Here is a 24,484-nt window from a genome sequence, read left to right on the forward strand (position 1 = left end):
TGATGAAAGACAACTCCAGGTAAGCAACTGGCGTGGGTAGAAAGGGAAAAGTGGAAGAATTAAATAGGATGAAAAGGGATGAAAGGGTACAGAGAAGAATGGAGGGATGGAAATGGACGCATGTCTGTTATGTTCCTGAGGGTTAAACTCTGGGGAAATTACCTCATCATCATGAGACTGCTCCAGAGCGCTACATGTACGCTTCAGCCATGTTGACTTTGCACGCACACACACACACACACACACACACACACACACACACCCTCTTCTGAATCGTGGCCAATAGCATCATAGCCTGGTCGAATCACTTCCAGATTCAATGACGTCACCTCTGTCAGGTTCACAGGAGGAGCAGAAAATACACACACACACACACACACACACACACACACACACACACACACACACACCATCGAGGATGATACGCTGATCTTCATTTTTTTTTCAATTATGACACAGAGGTTGTTTCAAGGCTTTTTATTCCAGCTTCTTTATTGAACTCAGAGAGAAATTGTCCTCACATCATACAGTGGGCACTGCAGAGGACTGACAAAGCAAAACTCTTATGGCTGAAAGCCATAATACTAGAGTCCCACCTGGATTCAAAAAGACCTATAATATGGTTTTAGCTTGCAGAGTTTAGGGAAGAGGCCGTTGGTTCATATCCTGGAAAATATGGAAAAACCGACCCTCCCGTTTACTTCTTACTCCTTACTACACACAATTCCCAAAACTGCACAAACAAAATGCAAAATGTCTCACATCGCCTTCAAAATGAAAAACTGCATTCAAAATGCCATAAACACATCTCAAAATGAAGCATTTGCATCAAAAGGCAAACACGTTTTTTCATAATAGTACATTTTTGGATATACCATGTACACACTGTTGTTCTAAATGTAAAGGTCTTTGGTCTTTCATAGCCTTATATCTACATTTCCATACAATGTTCTACAGTAAAGGTAATTTGCTGAGAGGGGTTGAGAAGTACAGTGTAAACAACAATGCAATGTTGAAACAGAAAATATTTATTTGGCATAACATTACTGTTGTAACAGTAGCACAGTGTTGTATATAGTAGCATACAAGAAAACAAAACTACAAATATATGTAAACCAAAGGTATCATTTTAGAATAAAGAACACGTGTGTGTGTGTGTGTGTGTCACGTGTGTGTGTGTGTGTGTGTGTGTGTGTGTGTGTGTGTGTGTGTGTAAATGCACTTTTCTAGTTTTAACGACTAAGCGCTTTTACATAATTACAGGCACCATTCACACACATTCATGCACTGTGGTCGAAGCTGTCATACAAGGTGCACCTGTTCATCAGATAAACATACACACATATTCACACACCAATGTGTGTGTGTGTGTGTGTGTGTGTGTATTTGTATAGGTCGGGGGGATCACTGGATAAGTAAGTGTAGTATGTGTGGCCCTGATCTCATCAGAGATGGCTCTCCTTCTTTCTCCTCCTCCTCCTCCTCTTCCTCCTCCTCCTCCTTGTTGTCGTCCCCTGCCTCTCTCTCCTCCTCCCCTTGCTATCTGTTCATTGTTAGCATCCATTGTTCACAGGTAATCTGACCTTTGACCTATGTATAGGCCTATACTAAAGCAGTGATTGGTTAGTGTTCAGGAGGAGTGTGACCTGGTGAATAAGTGTAGCATTTTGATTGGTTGTGTTTGGAAAAGGAAAGCAAGTCACCTTCCTGTTAGAGTTTTGTGTCTTAGGTAGAGAATTGTGTGTAGTGTTTTATGCAATTGAAAACTGAGTGAAAGGCTGAGAATCATCTTAAGGTTTTGGAGATTTGGTGTGTAGCTTTGCTCTTTGTGTGACATGAAAAGATTTTGTGTGAAAGCAGTTGTAAAAAAATTGTAAAATAGCAATAGCAAATCTTCATTCTTCTCACTTCAACTTGATTCTAAATGGGAAAAAAAAATGTATTGGCCAAAGACCGTCTAATTTCTACTACTAGAAACTATTGGTTTTATTCACGGTTGAGGAGAATATACACAGGCCAAAGGGACTTTTTTCACAAACCAAAAGCTCAATGGCTTATTAAATCTAAAAAAGCCTTATAAAAGATCTTTAACTATAATTGCAGATAATTGGTTATATATTAGGATGACTTATTGGAAAAGATATGCATATATCTTGCAAAGGCTTTCTTTTCTAACGTGTATAAATATATATTTGTTTTTTTGATCGTTGTTTATAGTCATTTTTTTGTTTTTCTTCTTGCTAATTGATCTAATTTTTAATGTTTATGTATTTTTAACATATGGTTTGATAATTTACTTTTTCCATTTTTTTAAAGCATGTTGTAATACTTGCCTTTCATGAATTCTATGTAAATAAACATTACTAGTACTTCAAAGTAAACTCATTTGAGGTGGGTCAAACTAAAAGTTGTGCTACTCTGTGTATGGTCATTAAAATGAATGTGTGGTCCTTTACGAGGTTGGATGATTTGATATGACCCATGATACCTAAAAGCATCATCGCTTATTAGTGTAGTCATGCTGTGTGCGTGTGTGTGTGTGCGTGCGCGTGTGTGCGTGCATGCATGCATGCATGCTTTTCGGAGGGGGAGGGTTGGAGGATATGAGAGTAAGCTGCTAAAATTGATGACATCCCCAACACCACCCCTGCTTCTCACCATGTCAAAGTTCACCATGCTAGAAAGAAGACAAATGTGATGTGATATACTGTGTGTGTGTGTGTTTGTGTGTGTGTGTGTGTGTGTGTGTGTGTGTGTGTGTGTGTGTGTGTGTGTGTGTGTGTGTGTGTGTGTGTGTGTCTGATTGTCTGGAAGGACTTTCCTGCGCTTCAGAAGTCTAAGCCCTGCTCAGGATGTAGTTATGGAGCGCTAATTTGAGAGCTGTCTGATTGCGGGCTTTCTGTGGGCCCCTACAAAACACACACACACACACACACACACACACACACACACACACACACACACACACACACACACACACACTCTTTATCAGTCATTAATCTATCAGGTGTCATTAACAGGGGAGGATGGGCTGATTGGAACCAGAGGGAGACAGAATGATGTCACACAAACACACTTCACTGCCAGAGTGCTCATGTGTCTCCACGTCTACCTTTCATCCTCATCATCACCACACACACACACACACACACACACACACACACACACACACACACACACACACACACACACACACACACACACACACACACACACACACACACACACACACACACACTTGTACATGTGACTGACATATAGACAGATAAAAGTGCAAACGTAGGCCTACAAGGGAAACTCTTATTCAATTCTGCTACACTCTTCTCCAACATCTAAGCCACAACGAATGAGGAATGGCTATTGCCGACACCAGCTTCTATAAAAATGGATCAATGGAGAGCCTGAAGAGAAGGAGCAACTGAAAAGCTTGACGACAACAATAATGGGAAAGTTCGGAGTGAAGATCAATGTGTATCTTTAATGAATGAGCCTGTGTTAAGAAAGACAGTGGGATTGTTTCTCCGGCTCCAGCCTGTCACTATCGTAACCCCCCCTCCCACCACATACATGAATACACTTTTACAAACTGCTAAATACACACGCTACGAGGCTATCTTTGGAGGACGAGCTATTGTTTAGCAGTGACAGTAATCCCTTAAAGAGGTACTGTGTTTCCCGGCTGAGAATGGATGTCTTTATTAACACTGACGGAGGCTCATTATCTATAAATACAGGCAGGAGCCACTAATAAATCATTTCTCATGGCCCCGATAGAGCACTAACCACAAGGCATTAAGGCATCGTGAATGCAAGCCACACGTTGGCAGACAAGCTCTGTGCTGTGTGTGTGTGTGTGTGTGTGTGTGTGTGTGTGTGTGTGTGTGTGTGTGTGTGCGTGCGTGCGTGCGTGCGTGAGAGTTACACTTTGCTTTGGCAGGCAGGATCATGGGGCTAGAACTAGGCTTTTGATTGAAATAGCATGTTGTCTTTGAGTTCCCATTTCGGCAGCGTTTAAATTATAGTGTCTCTGCAGGTCTGCAGAAAGTCTCTTGGGGTGGGAATAAAGTCAGAAAAGTGAAATTGTTTTTGTATACATATGAGGACAATCTGGATAGGACTAAAGAGATGTTGAATGACTCCGATTTTTCTGCTGACGGTTGACTTCAGTGCTGCAGTAGCAGGATTAATTAGTTTCTACAGATATCAGTGTCAGAACTATTAACATGTATGTGGATTTTCATGTCCACAGGTGTTGTGTCACAGTGCATCACTGGTGATGGCTTTCAGAAGAATTGAAAGATGTGTGGGTTTGTGTGTAAAGTCCTTCCTAAGTTCTTGGTAAGTTACTTTACAGTTTTCAAACTAGGGATTTACTAAACTGTGTTGCACCATGAAAACGTAAGGAATGTTTTAGCTAGTAAAGACTTGTTATCGCTAAATCCGTTCATCTAAGCCCTATCCAAGTTCCAAACATTTTTTTCAGTTTTAAAATTGGAAATATGTGTTTCAGAGTTAGTAGTGGGCTAGTCAAGCAGAATATAAAATATCAGATGGGGTAAATCTAACTGGCATTATTAGCCAAGTCATGTAGCAAAATGTTTTGAAATTTCAGTTATGTGTGTTATTTTTGTGAAATGTAACATAAAGTCTTCCCAGTTTAACATTACTAGGTAACACTAAGTTAATGATTAGTTACTGTTTTTCAGAAGGGTAGTTACTGTTTTTTGAAAGGGTAACGAATGATTAGTTATTGTTTTTCTTCTGAAAAACACTAACCTTCTGAAAAACAGTAAATACCCTTCTGAAAAACAATAACTAATCATTTGTTACCCTTTTAAAAAACAGTAACTACCCTTTTCAAGAAACAGTAACTACCCTTCTGAAAAACAGTAACTAATCATTCGTTACTCTTTCAAAAACAGTAACTAATCATTCGTTACTCTTTCAAAAACAGTAACTAATCATTCGTTACTCTTTCAAAAACAGTAACTAATCATTCGTTACTCTTTCAAAAACAGTAACTAATCATTCGTTACTCTTTCAAAAACAGTAACTAATCATTCGTTATTCTTTCAAAAACAGTAACTAATCATTCACTACCTATTTTTTGTGTACCTTATTGTAAAGTCTTACCCATTACTAAAATAATTGTAATGACGCAAGCTAACATTAGCCTATAGACCCTTTGCACGTGACGTCACGCTCCACTCGCGCAAATTATGAACGCCATGACGGACGGCGGAAGAGCTATGCTGTGTAGACCAGGGGTGTCAAACTCAATTTCACTAATGGCCACACTGGAAAATGAGAATCACATTAAGGGCCAGACATGTACGGGTTTATTGACATGCTTTTATTCAATCCAAAAAGTTAAATATCTTTGACTGTATTATTGCATTATCGTATAGTCTTTTCACTCACAGTTTGGTCCACATAAAGTCCTAAAAAAGTCAGCAAAAATGTTCTTAGCCATCATAGAAGAAAGCGCCCAAAAACTTTGAAAAAAGCAACAAAAACGAAGAAAAAGCGAAAAAAAAAACTAGGTGGGCCAAAATGTATTGTAAACCAAAATTGATATACGGGCCGATCAAAATCTGTGAGGGGCCGGATTTGGCCCGCGGGCCTTGAGTTTGACACGTGTGCTGTAGACGGACGGCAAGCTAAACGCGTACGTTTTCGTTCGTGTTTGTGTTCTCACATTCACAATCTGCAGAGTAATCCTCACCAACACAAGCATGTGTATGTATTGCCTTTCTGTTTTAAATGATCCTCAACCAGCTAGCTGCCGTGCTAACCAGCTGTTCCTGCTAACAGGACCAACCGGATGATGACCCACATAACTAGCTAACATCGGTTATTCACTGACCTAGCTACATATCCAAAAAAGAAAGCCGTTCCCTTGATCATTTAACTTAACACATACAAAAAATATCGGTTAAATTAAAGATGACATGGCACGGAAACTAGCTTCAAAAAGGCCAAAAAAAACGAGTTAAATGCGCGTCTGCGGAGCTCCTACCCCGGCTAGCTGACGAGCTAGCTGCAGCTAGCTTTGGACTGCTAGCTAGCTGCTGCCCATCGCATCGTAATATCCACCGGTCAAATCTTAACATAGGCTACACAGCGAATATAATCACAGATAAGAAGATGGCTAGATGTTACAATTATATGTGGCTACTACTATATATCATATACACTCCGTGATTTACTGCATGGATTAACCATTGGTGTGATAGATAATTAATGACTGCACTTCACAGAGTTGGGATGCGTTCAGGCATCCATTAGCTAGGAAGTTGCATTGGCACACCCAGCGAACAACGGTAAGTGGGTAGCCACGACCGACCATGTCCTCTAAAACCATGGGCTACGTGTTATATAAATCTTTACTTAAGTAAAGAATAGATGTTAAAACAAAATAAACCCTAGATTGATGTCTTATCTTTAGCAATATGAGGTACCTCCCCCCGCCGTTAGCGTAGCATCGCGTACCTGTAACCCAGCCAGCTACAAAGAACTGGGAAGCATCCAGACTTTTAAAAGCTTTGAGAGCAGCACCAGTATATGGGGGTACCCCATTTACCACATAGTGGTACAGATCAGCGCCAGTATATGGGGATACCCCGTTTACCACATAGTGGTACAGATCAGCACCAGTATATGGGGATACCCCGTTTACCACATAGTGGTACAGATCAGCACCAGTATATGGGGGTACCCCGTTTACCACATAGTGGTACAGACCAGCACCAGTATATGGGGGTACCCCGTTCACCACATAGTGGTACAGACCAGCACCAGTATATGGGGATACCCCGTTTACCACACAGTGGTACAGATCAGCACCAGTATATGGGGGTACCCCGTTTACCACATAGTGGTACAGATCAGCACCAGTATATGGGGGTACCCCGTTCACCACACAGTGGTACAGATCAGCACCAGTATATGGGGGTACCCCGTTTACCACATAGTGGTACAGATCAGCACCAGTATATGGGGGTACCCCGTTTACCACATAGTGGTACAGATCAGCACCAGTATATCGGTGTACCCCGTTTACCACATAGTGGTACACATCAGCACCAGTATATGGGGGTACCCTGCTTTACCACATAGTGGTACAGATCAGCACCAGTATATGGGGATACCCCGCTTTACCACATAGTGGTACAGATCAGCACCAGTATATGGGGAGTACCCCGTTTACCACATAGTGGTACACATCAGCACCAGTATATGGGTGTACTCCCGCTTTACCACATAGTGGTACAGATCAGCACCAGTATATCGGGTGTACCCCGTTTACCACATAGTGGTACAGATCAGCACCAGTATATGGGTGTACCCCGCTTTACCACATAGTGGTACAGATCAGCACCAGTATATGGGTGTACCCCTGCTTTACCACATAGTGGTACAGATCAGCACCAGTATATGGGGTGTACCCCGTTTACCACATAGTGGTACAGATCAGCACCAGTATATGGGGGTACCCCTGTTTACCACATAGTGGTACAGATCAGCACCAGTATATGGGGGTACCCCGTTTACCACATAGTGGTACAGATCAGCACCAGTATATGGGGTATACCCCGTTTACCACATAGTGGTACAGATCAGCACCAGTATATGGGGGTACCCCTGCTTTACCACATAGTGGTACAGATCAGCACCAGTATATGGGGGTACCCCTGCTTTACCACATAGTGGTACAGATCAGCACCAGTATATGGGGGTACCCCGTTTACCACATAGTGGTACAGATCAGCACCAGTATATGGGGGTACCCCGTTTACCACATAGTGGTACAGATCAGCACCAGTATATGGGGGTACCCCGTTTACCACATAGTGGTACAGATCAGCACCAGTATATGGGGGTACCCCGTTTACCACATAGTGGTACAGATCAGCACCAGTATATGGGTATACCCCGTTTACCACATAGTGGTACAGATCAGCACCAGTATATGGGTATACCCCGTTTACCACATAGTGGTACAGATCAGCACCAGTATATGGGTATACCCCGTTTACCACATAGTGGTACAGATCAGCACCAGTATATCGGTGTACCCCGTTTACCACATAGTGGTACAGATCGTGTGGACTGAAGTCGGGCAGATTCGGTGATTTAATGAGGTCCGTGAAAATGGAGGGAGAAAGAATTAAGGGTCGGTATCCAATCCTGCTATCTCCAACTTCTCCAAATACTGCTCTTTGTGAGCACCTACCAGATGCCCTACCTCGACCGATAACGGCACGGCAACTTGTTGTTCAATAGAAGAAGCCATATAAAGCCATAAATACAGTTCATTTAGTGTTATGTATTTCAAACTGATTGAAACTATGAAACTTTCCGCTCGTCTACTACTGTTGAGCCTGTGCTTCCGCCGTCCGCCATGGCGTCGTCACGTGGTCGTGGTGATGTGTTTGCAAAGGGTCTATAGCGTTAGCCCTGTCAGTTAGCCAGCATTACTTCAGTTAGCTACGAAAGTTAGCTACCGTTAGTAGGTAACAACCAATCTCTTCATAATAAGTTTGTGGTGCAACCTGTTTTGATTAAATAACGCATAAACTTCACTTATTATAACTATAGGCTAAATTTGAATTAACGAAGAGCTGGTGCAACCACCTGAAGTAGGTCGCAGGAGACAAAACACTGGAATTAAGAGACATCTAATGCAAAATCAACAGTTCTCATTCTTACCAAATAATTTCAAGTAGATACACAGCTTTTTTCCTATAACTCTTTGTCCCATAACTACAGTCTGACCAACTACTCTTCAGCGTAAACAGACATTTTTACATCTTTGTGACTGTTGGCTTAAAAACATGGAATTCTTGCTAGATTAACACATTTTCCTCTGTTCTTATTTGCTCGGTTCATCCTGTCTTCCCCAGCTAGAGTCTAGCTCGGGCCAGGCCAGACGGGCCAAACTGTGACAGTTTAGCCTTCCTCAGAGGTCACATGGATTCTTACAGCAGCCAGTCCAGCACAGCCTCTTGCTTCAGCCAGCCTTGTATAACCAATCATACACCTATCCAAGCCCATTCTGCAGAGATGAGGGAATGAAAGGTCCGATTAGGGCCTGCTGGAAGTATTCAGTGTGCAGCCCCCGCCCCGGACCATCACCCCAGTCGGCGGCCCCTTCTAACCAGCCCCTCTCCCATCGGCCCTGCGCTGCTCTGAGCTGTGATTGACATGTGAATTACAGTGTGTGGTGATGATAATAAGAGTGCTACCCGGGGCCAGGCCTGCGCCTTCCAGCCAGCAGCCAATCCCAGCTGGCACAGCCTGAAAGACAACCGCTGCCACCATCTGAAGAGGCAAATAAAAATGACAAGCTAACTGTTAAAGAACTGCAGATTTTTCACGTTGTTTTAAAAGCTTTTGTTGCTCTGCCAGTTTTTTTTTCCAGCCCTTTCTCTCTTTTCTCCAAAATTTTCACTCTTCTCTCCCCCCACGACCACATCTAGATATATGAAACCCCTCATTTATCAGGGCAATCTAAAAATAATTCCCCTCCACTGCGGCGAGGCTTTGATAAAAAAAAATATTTGTGTTCAGAATGATTGCGCTCACTTGGACAGAAACCGATAAAGACGTGTGCGACTGTGGGGTTCCTCAAAACGATGGTTTCCCCCTAATAATTACTACATGCCCTCACCATGCATGTTAACAACACCAAAAGAAGCCCTCAACACATTTCAAACTCTCGCTTAAGTCAGCTAACAGTCTGAAAGTGTGTGTTGTGCTTGAGTGCTGGCATTGTTCACCTTTATGCTTATTTTATCCCAACAGTCCAACATAATGTGCTAGTTACACATTATGGTATTAGGAAATTACACTCTAACACCCTGAAGATTAGTTTTCCACCCCTTGACATCTGTCTGGGAAGGGTCCTGCTTGGCAGAGCTGCCCGTCTGGGCCATCACTCCCAGGAGCTGACAAGACGGGGAGGAGAGAATAGGCGCTGGACTGAGAGCCTCACATGCAGAGTCTGATTCTCATTATCAATTACGGCTGTTTTTGTTTCTTTTTACCGCAGCCATTAACCACACAGTTACTGGCAGTCAGGGAGAGAGAGAGAGAGAGGAAGAGAGAGGCAGAGAGAGAGAGAGAGAGAGAGAGAAAAAGGCAATTTTCATCAAAAAGAATTAGCTATCCAAACAAGTGAGATGAATGTGCCATAGAGGCGGATTCACAGCGGGCCTCATGAAAGCGCTGCGGACAGATGAAGATCTATATGTGTTTAATAGGAAGAGGGTGAGTAGCAAGGGATAACTAAAGGCTTAGGAAGGGATAGAGAGAAAGAAAGAGGGAGGGGAGCGAAGATAATTCACAACACACTTGTGGTGAGAGGAGGAGGCTGTGTCTTGGCAGAGATGTTACTCTCTTCTCCTGTTTTCCTCCTGCCCTCATCCCTCGTTACCCACCCGGGCCAGGCTGAGGCAGAAGGAGCCAGTAAAGGCTGGATGCCGTGGCACATGAGCCATTAAATCTTCCTACACTGTGGGCAGGGTGGGGGGGACGATAGTACCAGGCCTCGTGCCCAGGCTCCTCAAACACTGCCAGCCCAGAGACCCAGAGAGCAGAGTGCAGAGGCGCTGCACAGATGGGAAAGGAGAGGTGCCGGGTAGCAACACTAGAAAAACTAACAACATTTTACCTCTTTCAGGCTTGACTACGATGGCTGCAATTAATTTCGAAATGACACCCAATATAGGAGAATCCGAGAGCAGCTGAGTGTTGATATCTTTAAAGAGATTCTGCAGTCCCAATCACATTAATCACAGCAGGGCTGCTAGTTTTTTTTTTTTTTAGCAAATGTTAGGGTTAGGGTTAGGGCTATAAAAGAGTAAATTGTGTTTTGGTTGGGTATGTTTTTCAGCCTCAGGTTTGTTACTCTAATATCTATGGCAGCAGTAGGTGTATGTGGGATTGCATGAAGATAAACTGCAATGCCCATTAGAGGAATGTGTCACTTGTTTTGATTCACATTTTAATCTTAGATCTTTACATTCTTGTTAATGCACATTAGTCTCTATCATGTTCTTATTTTACTGTCTCATATGCAACTGTACTAACCTGCATTAAAGCTGCTATACAAGTAGTTTGATTGATTACTTGATAGAGGAGGGTGTGGATAAAGCAGATTTGCAGAAGCTGTGAAAGGCGGCAAGAAATATTTAAGTGAAACTGATTATATCATAAGAATGCTGCAGCAACCATCCTAAACTCTCGTCTCTCGTCATCAGCAGCCAAATCAAATTTATCTCAGTAGTAGCTGATTGGAGGAGAGAATTTGGATGCTTTTCAACAGCAAATCAAGGGGAAAGATGCAACTGTGTAGGCAGACACAGTCAATTAACTGCTATTGGAGAAGGTTGTGATCAGCGTCTCGCTGACTCTCCCATTAAAGCTGTTGCACAAGCAGAAGTCATGAGGAGACTTTGCTTCTGCACAGAGAGAGAGGATCCCTGCAGGGACTCCACAGACCCGGATCTCAGACAGCTGTACCCCCCGAGAGAGGGACAAGAAGGAAGTTATGAGTAGCAGATGTGACACCACACACACACACACACACACACACACACACACACACACACACACACACACACACCATGGAGCTGATGACATGTCAGGAATTTGTCACTTTGTAATCGGTCATGTTGTAAAAAGCTTTGGCTGGTTTCCTGCTCTCATCTTATTCTTCGTCTTTCTTTCACATCAACTCAGGATGTTTTGCCACTGTATATTTAAAGTAGAAAAAGAAGCAGTCAGTAATAAGATGCATAAATAACAAACAGCCCCATATGTAGCCTAAACTTGAAATCCAAGATCACATTTATGTAACCGGTGTTGGAAACAATTAGCACATCATTGTCTCAGTATATAGAGTGTGTTTTCCAGGTGAGCCTCCGTTCATGTCCAATACAGAGAACTCACATCCCATTAGGGCCACAATACACTAAGTGTATACAGCGTTCTGTACTCAAACACTTTACATATGTCACAGCGTACGGGTGGTGGAAGTTTGACGTTTGGCAGTGAGTGGGCATCCGCTCCAGCAGCCCATGCCCAGAATAACCCTGACACACACACACACACACACACACACACACACACACACACACACACACACACACACACACACACACACACACATATAAACGTAAACTGCTCAGCGTCAGTGTTTCAACTTAAAACAAACCATCAGGGGGCCCGTCACATCCACTCAGCACTGAGCAACAGACAGACAAGCCTGTTTATAAACACACACACACACACATACACACACACACACACACACACACACACACACACACACACACAAACACACACAAACACATTAATTTGTGGGGCATTTGCACGTATACAGTACAGACAGACGCCTATGAGTGTGTGGCTGGTCGTGATTACTCGTTGGGCACCAGCCTTCAGCTACACACAACAAAAACATGTATTGAAATAGGGGGAAAAACAATTGAATTCATAAAAGCCATATTTCACAAATGGCAAACTTCCCTTTTCCCAACCAAAGCTTAAATTACCTTCAAGATTGTGTGGCACTTGAGCCTATTACAGTCGGTGGGTGCTTTCAAAGGCCTACCACAAAAGTTTCAATTACCAACCAATTATTCACCAATGATTATTAATTAGGCCGTGGATACGCAAATCAACAGCATGAGAGCGGGCCTGAAGGCGCTAAATGATCGGAAAGCCCTAATTGCAGCGGGTCATCAAACTTCCGCATTAATAGAAACCTGAGGCCCGTGCTAAATTGGATTTAAGTCACTTATTTCCGCCAAGCGTGCGTATTGTGTCCAATAAGAGGAAACATGTGTGCCAAACATCTCTGAATGAGACAAATGCAGCTTTGCCCTGAATAAAGAATCAGAAAACAACTAGAAGGAGCTTCCTGTTTTGTTCAGCAGAGCCAGGCATCACTTGCATGCGCATCACTCGGCTGACATCCCATAATCCCATGACGAAGATTTATGAGCTGACTGCTGAAGACAACATGGAAAAATAATCTCTCGAATGTGAGTGAAAGGAAACAGGCTATTTCTATCGGGGGGGTTGCGTCTTTTATTTCAGTGAGAGGCAGCAGCAGGCCTGTGCGCGCGCACAGACAGTTGCACTCGTGTTTGGGGTGCACTTTTGTTACAGTATTGAGAGAAAACGACAAGTTAGGAAAGAATAAACATAAATCCGGGCAGCAGTCCTGAAACAGGTTATGATGACAGAGAGCATGCGATTCCGGTTGGTCATAGTTCTCCATTTCCCGGCTGTTGTCAGAGATTTCCATCACCAACCAAACCGACCGTGCCGTAAACACAGCCCTCATTTGTTTTCTCCTTACAGCAATTATATCATGTGATTAAAAAACATTTTAAATAGAGCCTTCGCTGACTTGTATTTGTGTAAAGCGGATCTATTTCATGTCGAGCAGTAATGTAATAATCCCGAGCTGTCATTACGGACCAGTTTTCCCCTGTGCGCCGAACTCCATCTGATCTCCGCACTTATGAGAACCAGACTGGCGCACACCCTCACCGGGCACCGCAAAGAAGAAGAAAAAAAATCCCACTTCTATACCGCTTTAAGGAAAGCCTTCAAATTAATATAGGAAATGTTAGCTTCAACAGAAACGCAGTGAGTTTCAGGGAGATATTTTACCTTCCAGATGGCCTGAATTAAAAGACTTAAATATTTGTGCCTTGGCTCCCCCCTCCAGCGCTCAAAAATGTTCATTCTATTTATCTATCGGATATCTGTCTAAATGGAGGGAAGCAACATAGACAATCAAAGAGCATGCTCGTGGTAAATATATGGAGATGTGTCCAAGAAATGTGCTTTTAAATAAATAGCATTGTAGATTTAAATCTTACATTACTTCATCAGCTTTATTTTTTCTGACCTTATTATTATTGTTATTATTATTATTATTTTGCGACCCACTCTCACATTTCATTTTTGAAACAACTGAACTTACATTATATCACAAAATGCCACAAACCAAGTCTAATGTTTAACGTTCAGCCTTGAAAGTATCATCATCCCATAGTGGTAGCGCGCGTAAAGATGCTGCTGCTGGCTGTTCTGGATGCTTAAACGCTACTGAGACCAAGCGCACACTGCAAGAAATATTTATTGTTTTCTGAGTCTCATAAGTTTTGCGTGCGTTTTTTTTCAAAAATAGGGTTAGAAAAATGGCAGTTGATTGGACTTTGTAACTTGCTAACTTGCAATTAACAAAATCAAAAAACTGTTTTGAATCGAATTGCATCTGTTGATAGATACTGTTGAAGTAATCTGCTTCATTTTGCATCGTTTCCAAGTCGTAACAAAACGTGATTGTTTTAGAGAGAACGGTTTTTATTTCACTTTTGCAGTAACATGTATTCGTCATTTGTCTCAGGAAACTATATTTAAGGCCTGGATACGTATTATGATGGATATTTTTTGCAGCGCAGGCCCATTTGGAGGAATGCACGCTGCGCTCTTCCCTCCCTCTCTGTGACGCGCAGAGGGGAACCAGAGGAACAAGCCCTCTGTGAGGCAGAGAGGAAAAGGGAGACACAGTAACGGATAGGGGGAGAGAGGGCGATATTGTATTGAGGAAGAGAGGCGTGCCAATAATCAAGGATTTTGGATGAGGGCGCGCGTCTAGGAGAACACATGGGAAGGCACCGGATCAATTACGCAGCGTCACGGAGCAGCCGTGAGAGAAGAGGGGCTCCCTGAGGTGCTGCTTCTGCTGCTGCCTGTTCTACCCCGTCCTGCCCTGAATGCGCTGGGACACTGAACCTTGTGCGGGACAAATCAAAGTTCAGACGGATATAAGACACGCAGAAAGACGGGATCTTTCGCCAAGATGCAGGGTCTGAGTTCCCGGGCTCACGCGTTTTCGGTGGAGGCGCTGGTCGGGAAACCCTGCAAGAGGATGAAAGTGTCGGAGGGACACGAGTCAAGTTCAGCTGGAGACACCGGCAGCGATACGAGCATCTTCACCGGTGAGGCAGAAGGACTGCTGGGTTTCGAGAACACCTCATTGCTGTAATACACACACATTTTACGCACAAGATGGAACAATAAAACACAATCCACAATCGGCAGTCTGCAAGTTATTTTTCTTCATCAGACCTATATTTTTATCCATCAATTTTCACAGTTCAACTTGTCTATATATTTTGTCAGCTAAAAACCAAAATGATCAAATACATTTTTTTTTTTAGGGAAAACAAGTTTTGCAAATATTCTCCAAGTCAGTTGTCAAACTGGAGCAAATATCTGTTCCTTTTCATTAAGACTATACATTAGTTGTATCTACATTAAAGTTGCAGCTAACTTGTAAATGATTTTAGAAAACAAAAAGTTACAAAAATGCAGTTAGCTTCTTTTCTCAGTGCTCACTCATCTAAGTCTTTGCCCTTTTATAGGCCTGAACGAATATCCAGTCAGCCAGATGAAGAAAGCAGGTTCAACACCGAGGAGGGCAGAGGACATTTCCGGTGACCCAGAGAGACCGACTATCAGATCAGGGGCTGAAGAGGCTGAGCCCAGCGGAGAGGAGAGCAAGCCGAACGAGAGCGACTGCCGCCCGGACAGAGAGGTCCGGGTGGAGCTGCAGGGCTCCGAGCTGTGGAAGAGATTCTATGAGATCGGCACCGAGATGATCATAACCAAAGCTGGCAGGTACTAAATCTGGATAAGTGATCCGTAGCAAATATGGAGAGGCTTTATTCCAGACTTCCATGCATTGTTTCTATCCTGCAAAATTTTTAAACTTCAAAGCTACATATCCGGGGACAAAAGGAACAATATTTGACAGGCAGTGCGTCTATTCATAATAATATGATTTGGATTGTATGTGCATGACAAATCAGCTAAAACAACAACAGACTGTTGTCTGATGAGATTTTGAATCGTGTCCCTTTACTCTTTAAAACTTAAATAAAAAAATAAATCGATATCTATTATGATAAACAAAAACTTTACAAAAGTCACCTAAATCACATGAAATAAGAGCAGGCCCACACTCTGCACCCTGGGCCGTAATGCTTAAATAAGGATGGCCTATAAACCTTTGTTTAAAATAATAAAACATTTGATTCTCAGTCCGTTATAAATGCATGCTAGTTTCCGTGTTCAAGAGTCAGTTATAAATACAACCTGGATAGGTCATTATCAGTGATATGACGTGTTAGGATATTTACAGGAGCTGTTCTGCGGTCACAGGTGCGCGTTTATCAGGTGATTAAAACGGCTCTGATCGCGCTGCAGCCGAACACAAGGCAGCAGTTTGATCAAATATGGGCCAGAATACACCAGAACTGGAAGTTCTTGGTTTTATAGTAACTTTGTCCTGCACGTGTAGAAATATATCACAGGCCTACGCTTTGTTTGGAATATAAAATAAATAGTGCACATTGTATATCATGTGAGGTAGATTTTGTTGAATTATTACATTTTGTCGAACAGAGTTAAATTCTATTTACTAGTCATTCTGGACGACATTTAAAAGAATACCTATTATTATAATCACGGACTATACAGAATGACATCCTGGATGTTCTTGGGTATAGGTCGATTACATTAACTTTATCTTTTAGTTTCAAAGAAATTCATTTGTGGTCTGATAGGTGTCCATGTGCTAGGCTGGGTTCTTTTCCTCGTCTTTTCCCCCCAGAAATGAGTTACTGGGACATACTAGCTGATGAAATCTAGGTTCCGTTTATTCTATAACGGAGAACTCTCGCTATAAATCTCGGCAGTGAAGATGCCCTCATGGCCCCTCGAGGACCCTGAACGTTCCTCTGAACTGATCTGTTTCTGTGTGCTTTAGGATGTGAAATCCAGGACGGCTAGACACACTTTTAGCAGTGTTAAGGGAAGATTAAATATTGAATTAAAAAGGGATCAAACATGACGTGTCTGCGCTTCTTCCCTCGCCTCTCGTTAGGAGAATGTTCCCCTCCGTGCGCGTCAAAGTGCGCAATCTGGACCCGTGCCAGCAGTACTACATCGCAATGGACGTCATGCCAGTGGACTCAAAACGCTACAGGTGTGTATGTGTGTGTGTATTAAATTAATCTAACTCACTATTTATACATTCGTTTATTTAATTACATGTATACCGCGGCAGGCAGTGGTGGAATGTAACTAAGTACATTTACTCGAGTACAGTACTTAAGTACATATTTGAGGTACTTGTACTTTACTTGAGTCTTTTCTTTTCATGCCACTTTCTACTTCTACTCCGCTACATTTCAGAGATACATATTGTACTTTTTACTCCACTAAATACAGATTTTTGAACACAAAACACGAGGTTTTATTAAAAATGAACAAACCATCAATATAACGGCCTACAAGTCCAGCTGAAATGATTAACCGAGTATTAGTTGATTGGCAGATCTTTGGACCGTTTCCAGTCTCTAACATGTGAGGATGTTTCTGAATCGAGTACTTTTACTTTTAATACTTTAAGTACATTATCCTGATGATACATCCTTTTACTTATAAGTAATATTTTCACTGCAGGACTTTTACCTGTAACAGTATTTTTACATCGTGGTATTAGTAGACTATTTTTACTTATTTTTACTCGTTTACTAAGTAAAGGATCTGAATACTTGTTCCACCACTGCCGGCAGGTATGTGTACCACAGCTCGCAGTGGATGGTGGCTGGAAACACGGACCACTCGTGCATCTCCCCCAGACTCTACGTGCACCCGGACTCCCCGTGCGCAGGAGAGACGTGGATGCGCCAGGTCATCAGCTTCGACCGGGTCAAACTCACCAACAACGAGATGGACGACAAGGGACATGTAGGTAACCCATTTGAGCATGCGCGTGCTTCCTCTTTCTCTCTGTCCAACTGATAACAGATAGTGACCAGTAGGCCCACAGGTCAGACATTTTTATTTCTTACTTGTATTGTTTTATAATGGGATATTTTTAAAACCCCAGATTATTTCTTAGTATTAACTGTAGTTCATCTGAAAGAGTTAACATCAGCTGATGGTACTACTGTATGGTGACGGAGCTGCAGGGCCGTTTTACAGTCTGTAACTGCTTTGGGAGCGTCACTCCCGCTTGGATTGCTGTCTCACACACATTGAAGCATTTCTCTCTAATACTGGAAGTGGAAATCCGTTAACTTCCTGTAAAGGTTCAGCAATATGCAGATGTGACAGATGTGGTGACTGGGGAGGCTGTAGGTGGATTTTCACCTGATCCTTCTGTTTATAAAACCATCCTGAAAGTGCTGCATTTGGGGGATTCAAAGTAGAAAGTAGAAACTGTAGAAACAGCCTCATAATCCCTGATGTTGCTGTGGTCAGTTTTCTTTCGCTCATTATAAACACAAATATTGTATATATATATATATATATATATATATATATATATATATATATATATATATATATTTATATATATATATTACCACACATATATTATCTTGTATTATAAACTTTAGATTTGTAGACTTGTAATTTGGCTGTTTATTAAAAAATGCTTTACCAAGTGTGCAAAATAAGAATAATAACACACAAGAAAAGCAACACTATGACCTGCAAAATTAAAGTTTGAGAAATAGATCTAAATCAGATTATTGTTTTTAGAGATGTCAAATACAAATCATGTTGATTAATATTGATTGGATGCACTAATGAAATAAGATATTTGATGTATTGCGAGTTTTATTTGTTGAATAGCGTGTTTTGCATTGTGTTGTTGTAGATTGTGATGCCTGTTGTGACATTGTCGTAAATTATATTTCGTTTTAGTATCATATTACCTTCATATTTCACCTATTGTAGTTCATTTGTGTAACTGAAATGATTCACTAATTCATAATCACATAATTAGTCAATTAAACAATTATTTAATTGACAGAAAAATAAACAGCAACCATTTGGATAATTTCACTTTTTTTAAAGTTAAATATGATTTAATTTTTTAAGCAAAAATGTCTGATTCAACCCTCTCAGCGATGACGATTAGTTGCTTCTCTTTGCCTCTTTTGGGGTTTTGGTCAAAGGAAGCAATTTCACGACATCAGCTTGAGTTTAGGGAAATTGTGATGGATATTGACCTACATTTAATATATCAACCTGTTAATCAGCTGTTTAAAAAAAAAATGTGTTACGTCATTATCAATAATGAATTGATAATGACGTTGCAGCCCTTGGTTGTTGTCAAATATAAAGTATCCTCTTCACCTCTTCATGCAGATTATTCTCCAGTCGATGCATAAATACAAACCACGTGTGCACGTCATCCGGCACGACCATCGCATGGACCTGTCCCAGATCCAGTCGCTGCCTGCAGAAGGAGTCCACAGCTTCTCCTTCCCAGAAACTGAGTTCACCACCGTCACAGCCTATCAGAACCAACAGGTAATGCCACACAAACTGGCTGAATTGGTGCTTTAAACAACTGCAGTTTTATTTCTGTATTTCTAAAAATGCTGTAGAAAAATCCGCTGATGTTACATATTTATATTCTACATCCTTTATGCGCCACAAATGCACTGAACTAAATTATAAACGCAACACATTTGTTTTGGCCCCCATTTTTCATGAGCTGAACTCAAAGATCTAAGACTTTTTCTATGTACACAAAGGCTTATTTCTCAAAAGTCTAAATCTGTGTTAGTGAACCCTAACCCTAACACCAGATACTGACTGGTTTTCGGACGAACTTGACTAAAAATATGTTTCTTTAGCTGCTTTTTTTAAATATGTCAGCAGAGGCTAAAACTAGGGGTGCACCGATATGATATTAAGATCAGATATCGGTCCCGAGATTGACAAAATAGCTGGATCGGGGATCGGAAAAATTAACAGATCCACAGGCCGATCCAGTTTTGTTAGTTTTTTCCCCCTCTGTCGCAGATGTGTCGCATGCTGGAAGAGATGAGTGTACAAATAAATAAGAATTCAATACATTACCTCTATGTTATTTTCTCTTAGTTAGGAAAGTAATGTTTAGTTAGGAAAGTCTGGTGCCTTTAGTCTCTTCCACATGGTGGAAGGAAGGTATAAGGTGGAAGGTATACAGTGTATTATTAATTCAACAACGGTATCGGATCGGTATCGGGTATCGACAGATACCCAAAGCCCAGGTATCGGTATCGGGACTGAAAAAGTCGGATCGGTGCATCCCTACTTAAAACATGAGGCAATGCGTTCCACAGTCTAGAAGTTCTGTCACCTTTAGTGTTCAGCTTAGTACGGGGAATTGTGTTCTGATATTGTCATATCAGAACACAGTGGCTGTGATGTTCCTCACTGAGCCAATCAACAATTCAAAATGCTTTACTCTGAACATCAGGTGATGAGGTCCACTTCTCTGTGGTCTCAGCAAAATCATAAATCGCAGTGTCCTGATTTTCAGCTGCTCAGAGCGTGTGTGTGTGTGTGTGTGTGTGTGTGTGTGCGTGTTGCTGTACAGCTGACCCCGCTGTTGGCTGCAGCTCCTCCAGTAACAGAGGCGTCCGCGGGGACTGCCAGATCTTTTCATCAGGGCTCATTTTACGATCAGCCAACGTATTATTACAGAAACTCAATAACGAGCTGTGACCGGGCCGACTGCTGGAGTCCGCAGCCCGTTAAAGCACCAAATAAAACCGTACGACCTCCAAGAACCCTGTTTGACATGGCTGATCGCCCTGGGTGCTGCTGGGAGATGCAGTCCCCGAGGGAGAGCTCTGCCACTCTCCATGTCGCTGTAAAGCTGAGCTCATTGTTAGCTTAACACATCAGCGCTTGACACGTCTACTCTAACCCAAGTCCGTATCCTTTCTCCTGGGCCAGATCACAAAACTAAAGATCGACAGGAACCCGTTTGCCAAGGGCTTCAGAGATCCAGGAAGGAATAGGTACGGCAAACCTCACCAAACATCCACACTTGGTTTAGCTCAGGAAAGTGCTCTACTAAAGGACCCAACAGGGATTTCAGCTTCAACCACTGACATTTGACACCACATAAAACCTTCAAGTGAAGTTGAAATGTGTTGTGCAGAATTTCACACCTCTCAGAATCAATATTTAAATACCTGCAATGACATTTTTCAGTGCTTTTACAGTATATGTGTGTGTGTGTGTGTGTGTGTGTGTGTGTGTGTGTAGGGGAGTGTTGGATGGCTTACTGGAATCGTATCCGTGGAGAGGCCCTCTCAGCTTAGACTTCAAGCCATTCACCATACAGCTCCAAGGTACTGTGCTGCAGCTCTTATTACTTCCCTGCTCCAGTTTTTGTCTTTGTGATTCAAGTTTCTGACCTCTTTTTTTTTTTGTTTTATCGTCAGGGAGCTCGGGGTCACCGACCAGCAGTGTGAAGACTCTTCTCCCCCTCTCTTCTTCTTCTTCTTCTTCATCCCCATTCTCCATCTCCGCGCTCTCCTGCCACGATCTCCACACCCTCGCGTTTCCTCTCTACGGCAAGACTTCCACCGCCCCCCCCCCATCCCCGCTGGCCAGCAGGGCCTTCTCCTCCCTGGGAGCGGACAGACTGAGGGGCCTGCCCCCGCTGGCACCGCTGACAGACCTCCCGCTACTCTCGGCACTGCAGGCAAAGAAACCTCCCCACTGTAGGGACCCATGTCTTCATGGGTCTCCGGGGGGCTCCCCCTGCCTCTTCCCCCTCCACAGCCCCCTCAGCCCTCAGGGGCCTTCTCTCCTCCCTCACCTCTCTGACACTGCAGGCCCCTACTGTCTTTACCGCTACAGCTTCCCCCTGAACCCCCAACTCACAGCTATTTCCCGGCACGCCAAACTAGCCGAAGACACCACAGACTGTCTGCTGCGCCAGTCTCCGTGGCACCCGACCACCAACCACTGCCTCTGACAGCTGGACCGCACTTTCAGGCTCCGGCCCATTGAGTGTAACAAGCCAAAGCTTATTGCAACAAAACAGCGAGCAATAAACTGTGGCAGTTTGACTTTTTTTTTTTTTTATTTAAAAACAGTTTTGTACGCTGTGTTGGATCTACCAGCACAAAAACTCATCCTGAAGCAGTCAATGAGCTGCTCCTCTTCACTGTGCACACACAACTAGAGCCATAAAAGCCCAACATTGGAGTCAACAGAAATGTAGACAGGATGTAGATTTTTATTTGGGATAGTTGTTTACCGCAGGGCAGAACCTGAAGAACAACTTCACACGCTGTAATGGTGTTTCCAAAAAGCATCAGCAATAGGACCTGAGGTATGTAATATAAATATTAATGAATGACTGTTAAACTGACCATAAGTGTCTATTAAAGTATTTTTCATATTTTTTGTTCAGATCACACACCAGCATTCAAAATCTTATTTTTCCGTATGTTTGAACAAAATGAAAGAGTTTTCCATGTTTTCCAGTTGTAATGGCATGCATATACACAAACTTAAAATAGAAACGCATGCTATCGTGCAACAGGAAGTTTTGAATAAGAAATGATGCAAAAATCTCCCTTGAGGTGCTTCATAATGAAAACAAAGCGTGTTTTGTGTCTTCCGAGCTGTAAACTCAGCTCGATCTCAAAGTCAGGATTGGCCACCCCTGACTAATAACATGAGCTCATCAGGTCTCTCTGTGATTTTAGGGGAAGAACAACAGCTGCCAGGTTTCAGGCGGCCAGTTTCCATTCCTGTACTTTATTACCAATAACAGGACTAATCAGAGACGCATGGAGGTGAAAGGGTTATTCTATAGAGGCCTTTATTAAAGGCACAGTCTATAACAAGATTGGAAGAAGGCTCCTTGTCATCATTATTGTAATCATGGTTGTAACATTGCTCCAGGATCAACAGTAAATCAATACTGCTGTGAGCAGACATGTGGAAGGCCTCAGTGAATTCTAGTGTGCCATGATGAACAGAGAATGAAAACCTACTGTGGGCCAACATAATGCTGTGTGTTTTTGTCCATACCAAAGGGGGCACGCCCGTTCAGCCGCTGATGTGATAATTACTGCCTTCATGTCAGACTCAAAGCCCTGCACCATCCCTCCCTCCCTCCCTCCCTCCCTCCCCCCCTCTCTCCCTCCTTCTCTTCGGAGCAGAGCGAGGAACAGCGGTTTAGGCAAAGCGGGGGAAATGGCCTGTTTCCCGACAAACGGTCATAACCAAACAGCAATTTACTTGTCATGGCCGAGCATGTCAGTGAGCTAATGCGCACTGGACGTGGAAATAGCAGGAAGGAGTTAATTGAGGAACTCAGTTCAGGGGATGGCCCGTGTTTCAGCGAGGGGTCAGGTGCGCTGCTATCAAACAGCCTGGCCTTTGTCTGCAGACAGACCATAATCTGTGCTGGTTATTCGATACTGTCTGTCATTTCCATGTTTGGCTGTGTGGGACAATCATTTTAAACTCCAGACTAATTCCTGATCTTTCAATTAGACTAATTGCTTTCATACCAGGAGAGCTGAACTCTGCACCTGCCGCAAAAGAGTTAACACAGAAAGACACATTACATAGAATAGGACGTGAGCACCTGTCATTAATAGTGTGTAAATACTACTATGATTGCAAGCAGTGAATAACATAAAGTTTGGAAGATTAGCACATGTAGACATTTTGCAACAGTTTGACATAGTATCAACGTATGAGGCACTGAGTTTACAACCGCCTTTTTAGTAAAAGACATAGTTTGACACTATGGGAAATACCATTTTTTTGCTTTCTTGCTGAGTTGGATGGAAAATCGATACCACTTTCTAAATATAAAGCTACAGCCAGCAGCGAGTTAGCTTAGCATATAGTATAAAGACTGGAGACGGGGAAACTAGCCTGGCTCTGTTGGGCGGTTTGTGGTTTTGTTGGACAGAACCAGGCTAACTGTTTCCCCCTTGTTTCCAATTGTTATGCTAGGCTAAGCTAACCAGCTGCTGGCTTCATATTTAACATAGTCTCGCTTTGCCAGACCTTCCTCCACAGCGCTGCGGAGGAGGGTCTGGCGAGTCCACACAGCATTCCAAGATGGGAGAAAAACATGCTCTGGTTTATTGGCATTTCTTTAAAACAATCACAATCATCTTGGGCGGTGCTGAGCTCTAGACGGAGCCACGGTGCCTCTGCAAAATAGCCTCAGGAAGGAACTTGTTTTGGTGGAACGTGTACGTTCAAAAGTAGTTTTAGTCGTGCAACAGAAAACTCAGATTGGACAGATAGTCTAGCTAGCTGTCTGGATTTACCCTGCAGAGATCTGAGGAGCAGTTAACCATAGTCCTCACAAATCTACTGGAGTTAAAAATACCAACACAAATGGCGCTTACCCACTGCTAGTACCAGCTCTGCTCGACTTGGCTCGGCTCGACCGCGGTGCCCCGTCCTCCTTTTTCCATTGCAGATTTAGTACCGCCTCATGCATGAGGCAAGCGTGGCTGGTCGTCATACGACCTAACGCGACACACAGACAGAATGTGGAAGGTGTGTTGTTTTTGACTCTCAGCATGTGGCTGTTTGCCTGAAGAAGCTG

At 42.8% G+C, this 24,484-nt stretch overlaps 1 protein-coding gene across 1 annotated transcript; it reads left to right on the top strand.

Moving 5' to 3' along the window:
- Positions 1–14,801: 14,801 nt before the first annotated feature.
- On the top strand, positions 14,802–21,871 carry tbx22 (T-box transcription factor 22). Its single transcript, XM_078259947.1, is given in 9 exon segments — positions 14,802–14,832; positions 14,835–15,026; positions 15,453–15,708; positions 16,976–17,077; positions 17,670–17,844; positions 19,255–19,419; positions 20,839–20,903; positions 21,154–21,239; positions 21,333–21,871. Coding segments are annotated over 9 exon segments (1,611 nt in total).
- The last annotated feature ends 2,613 nt before the right edge of the window (positions 21,872–24,484 follow it).

The sequence above is a fragment of the Sander vitreus genome, chromosome 10 (assembly GCF_031162955.1).
Source record: "Sander vitreus isolate 19-12246 chromosome 10, sanVit1, whole genome shotgun sequence".
Taxonomy (NCBI): domain Eukaryota; kingdom Metazoa; phylum Chordata; class Actinopteri; order Perciformes; family Percidae; genus Sander; species Sander vitreus.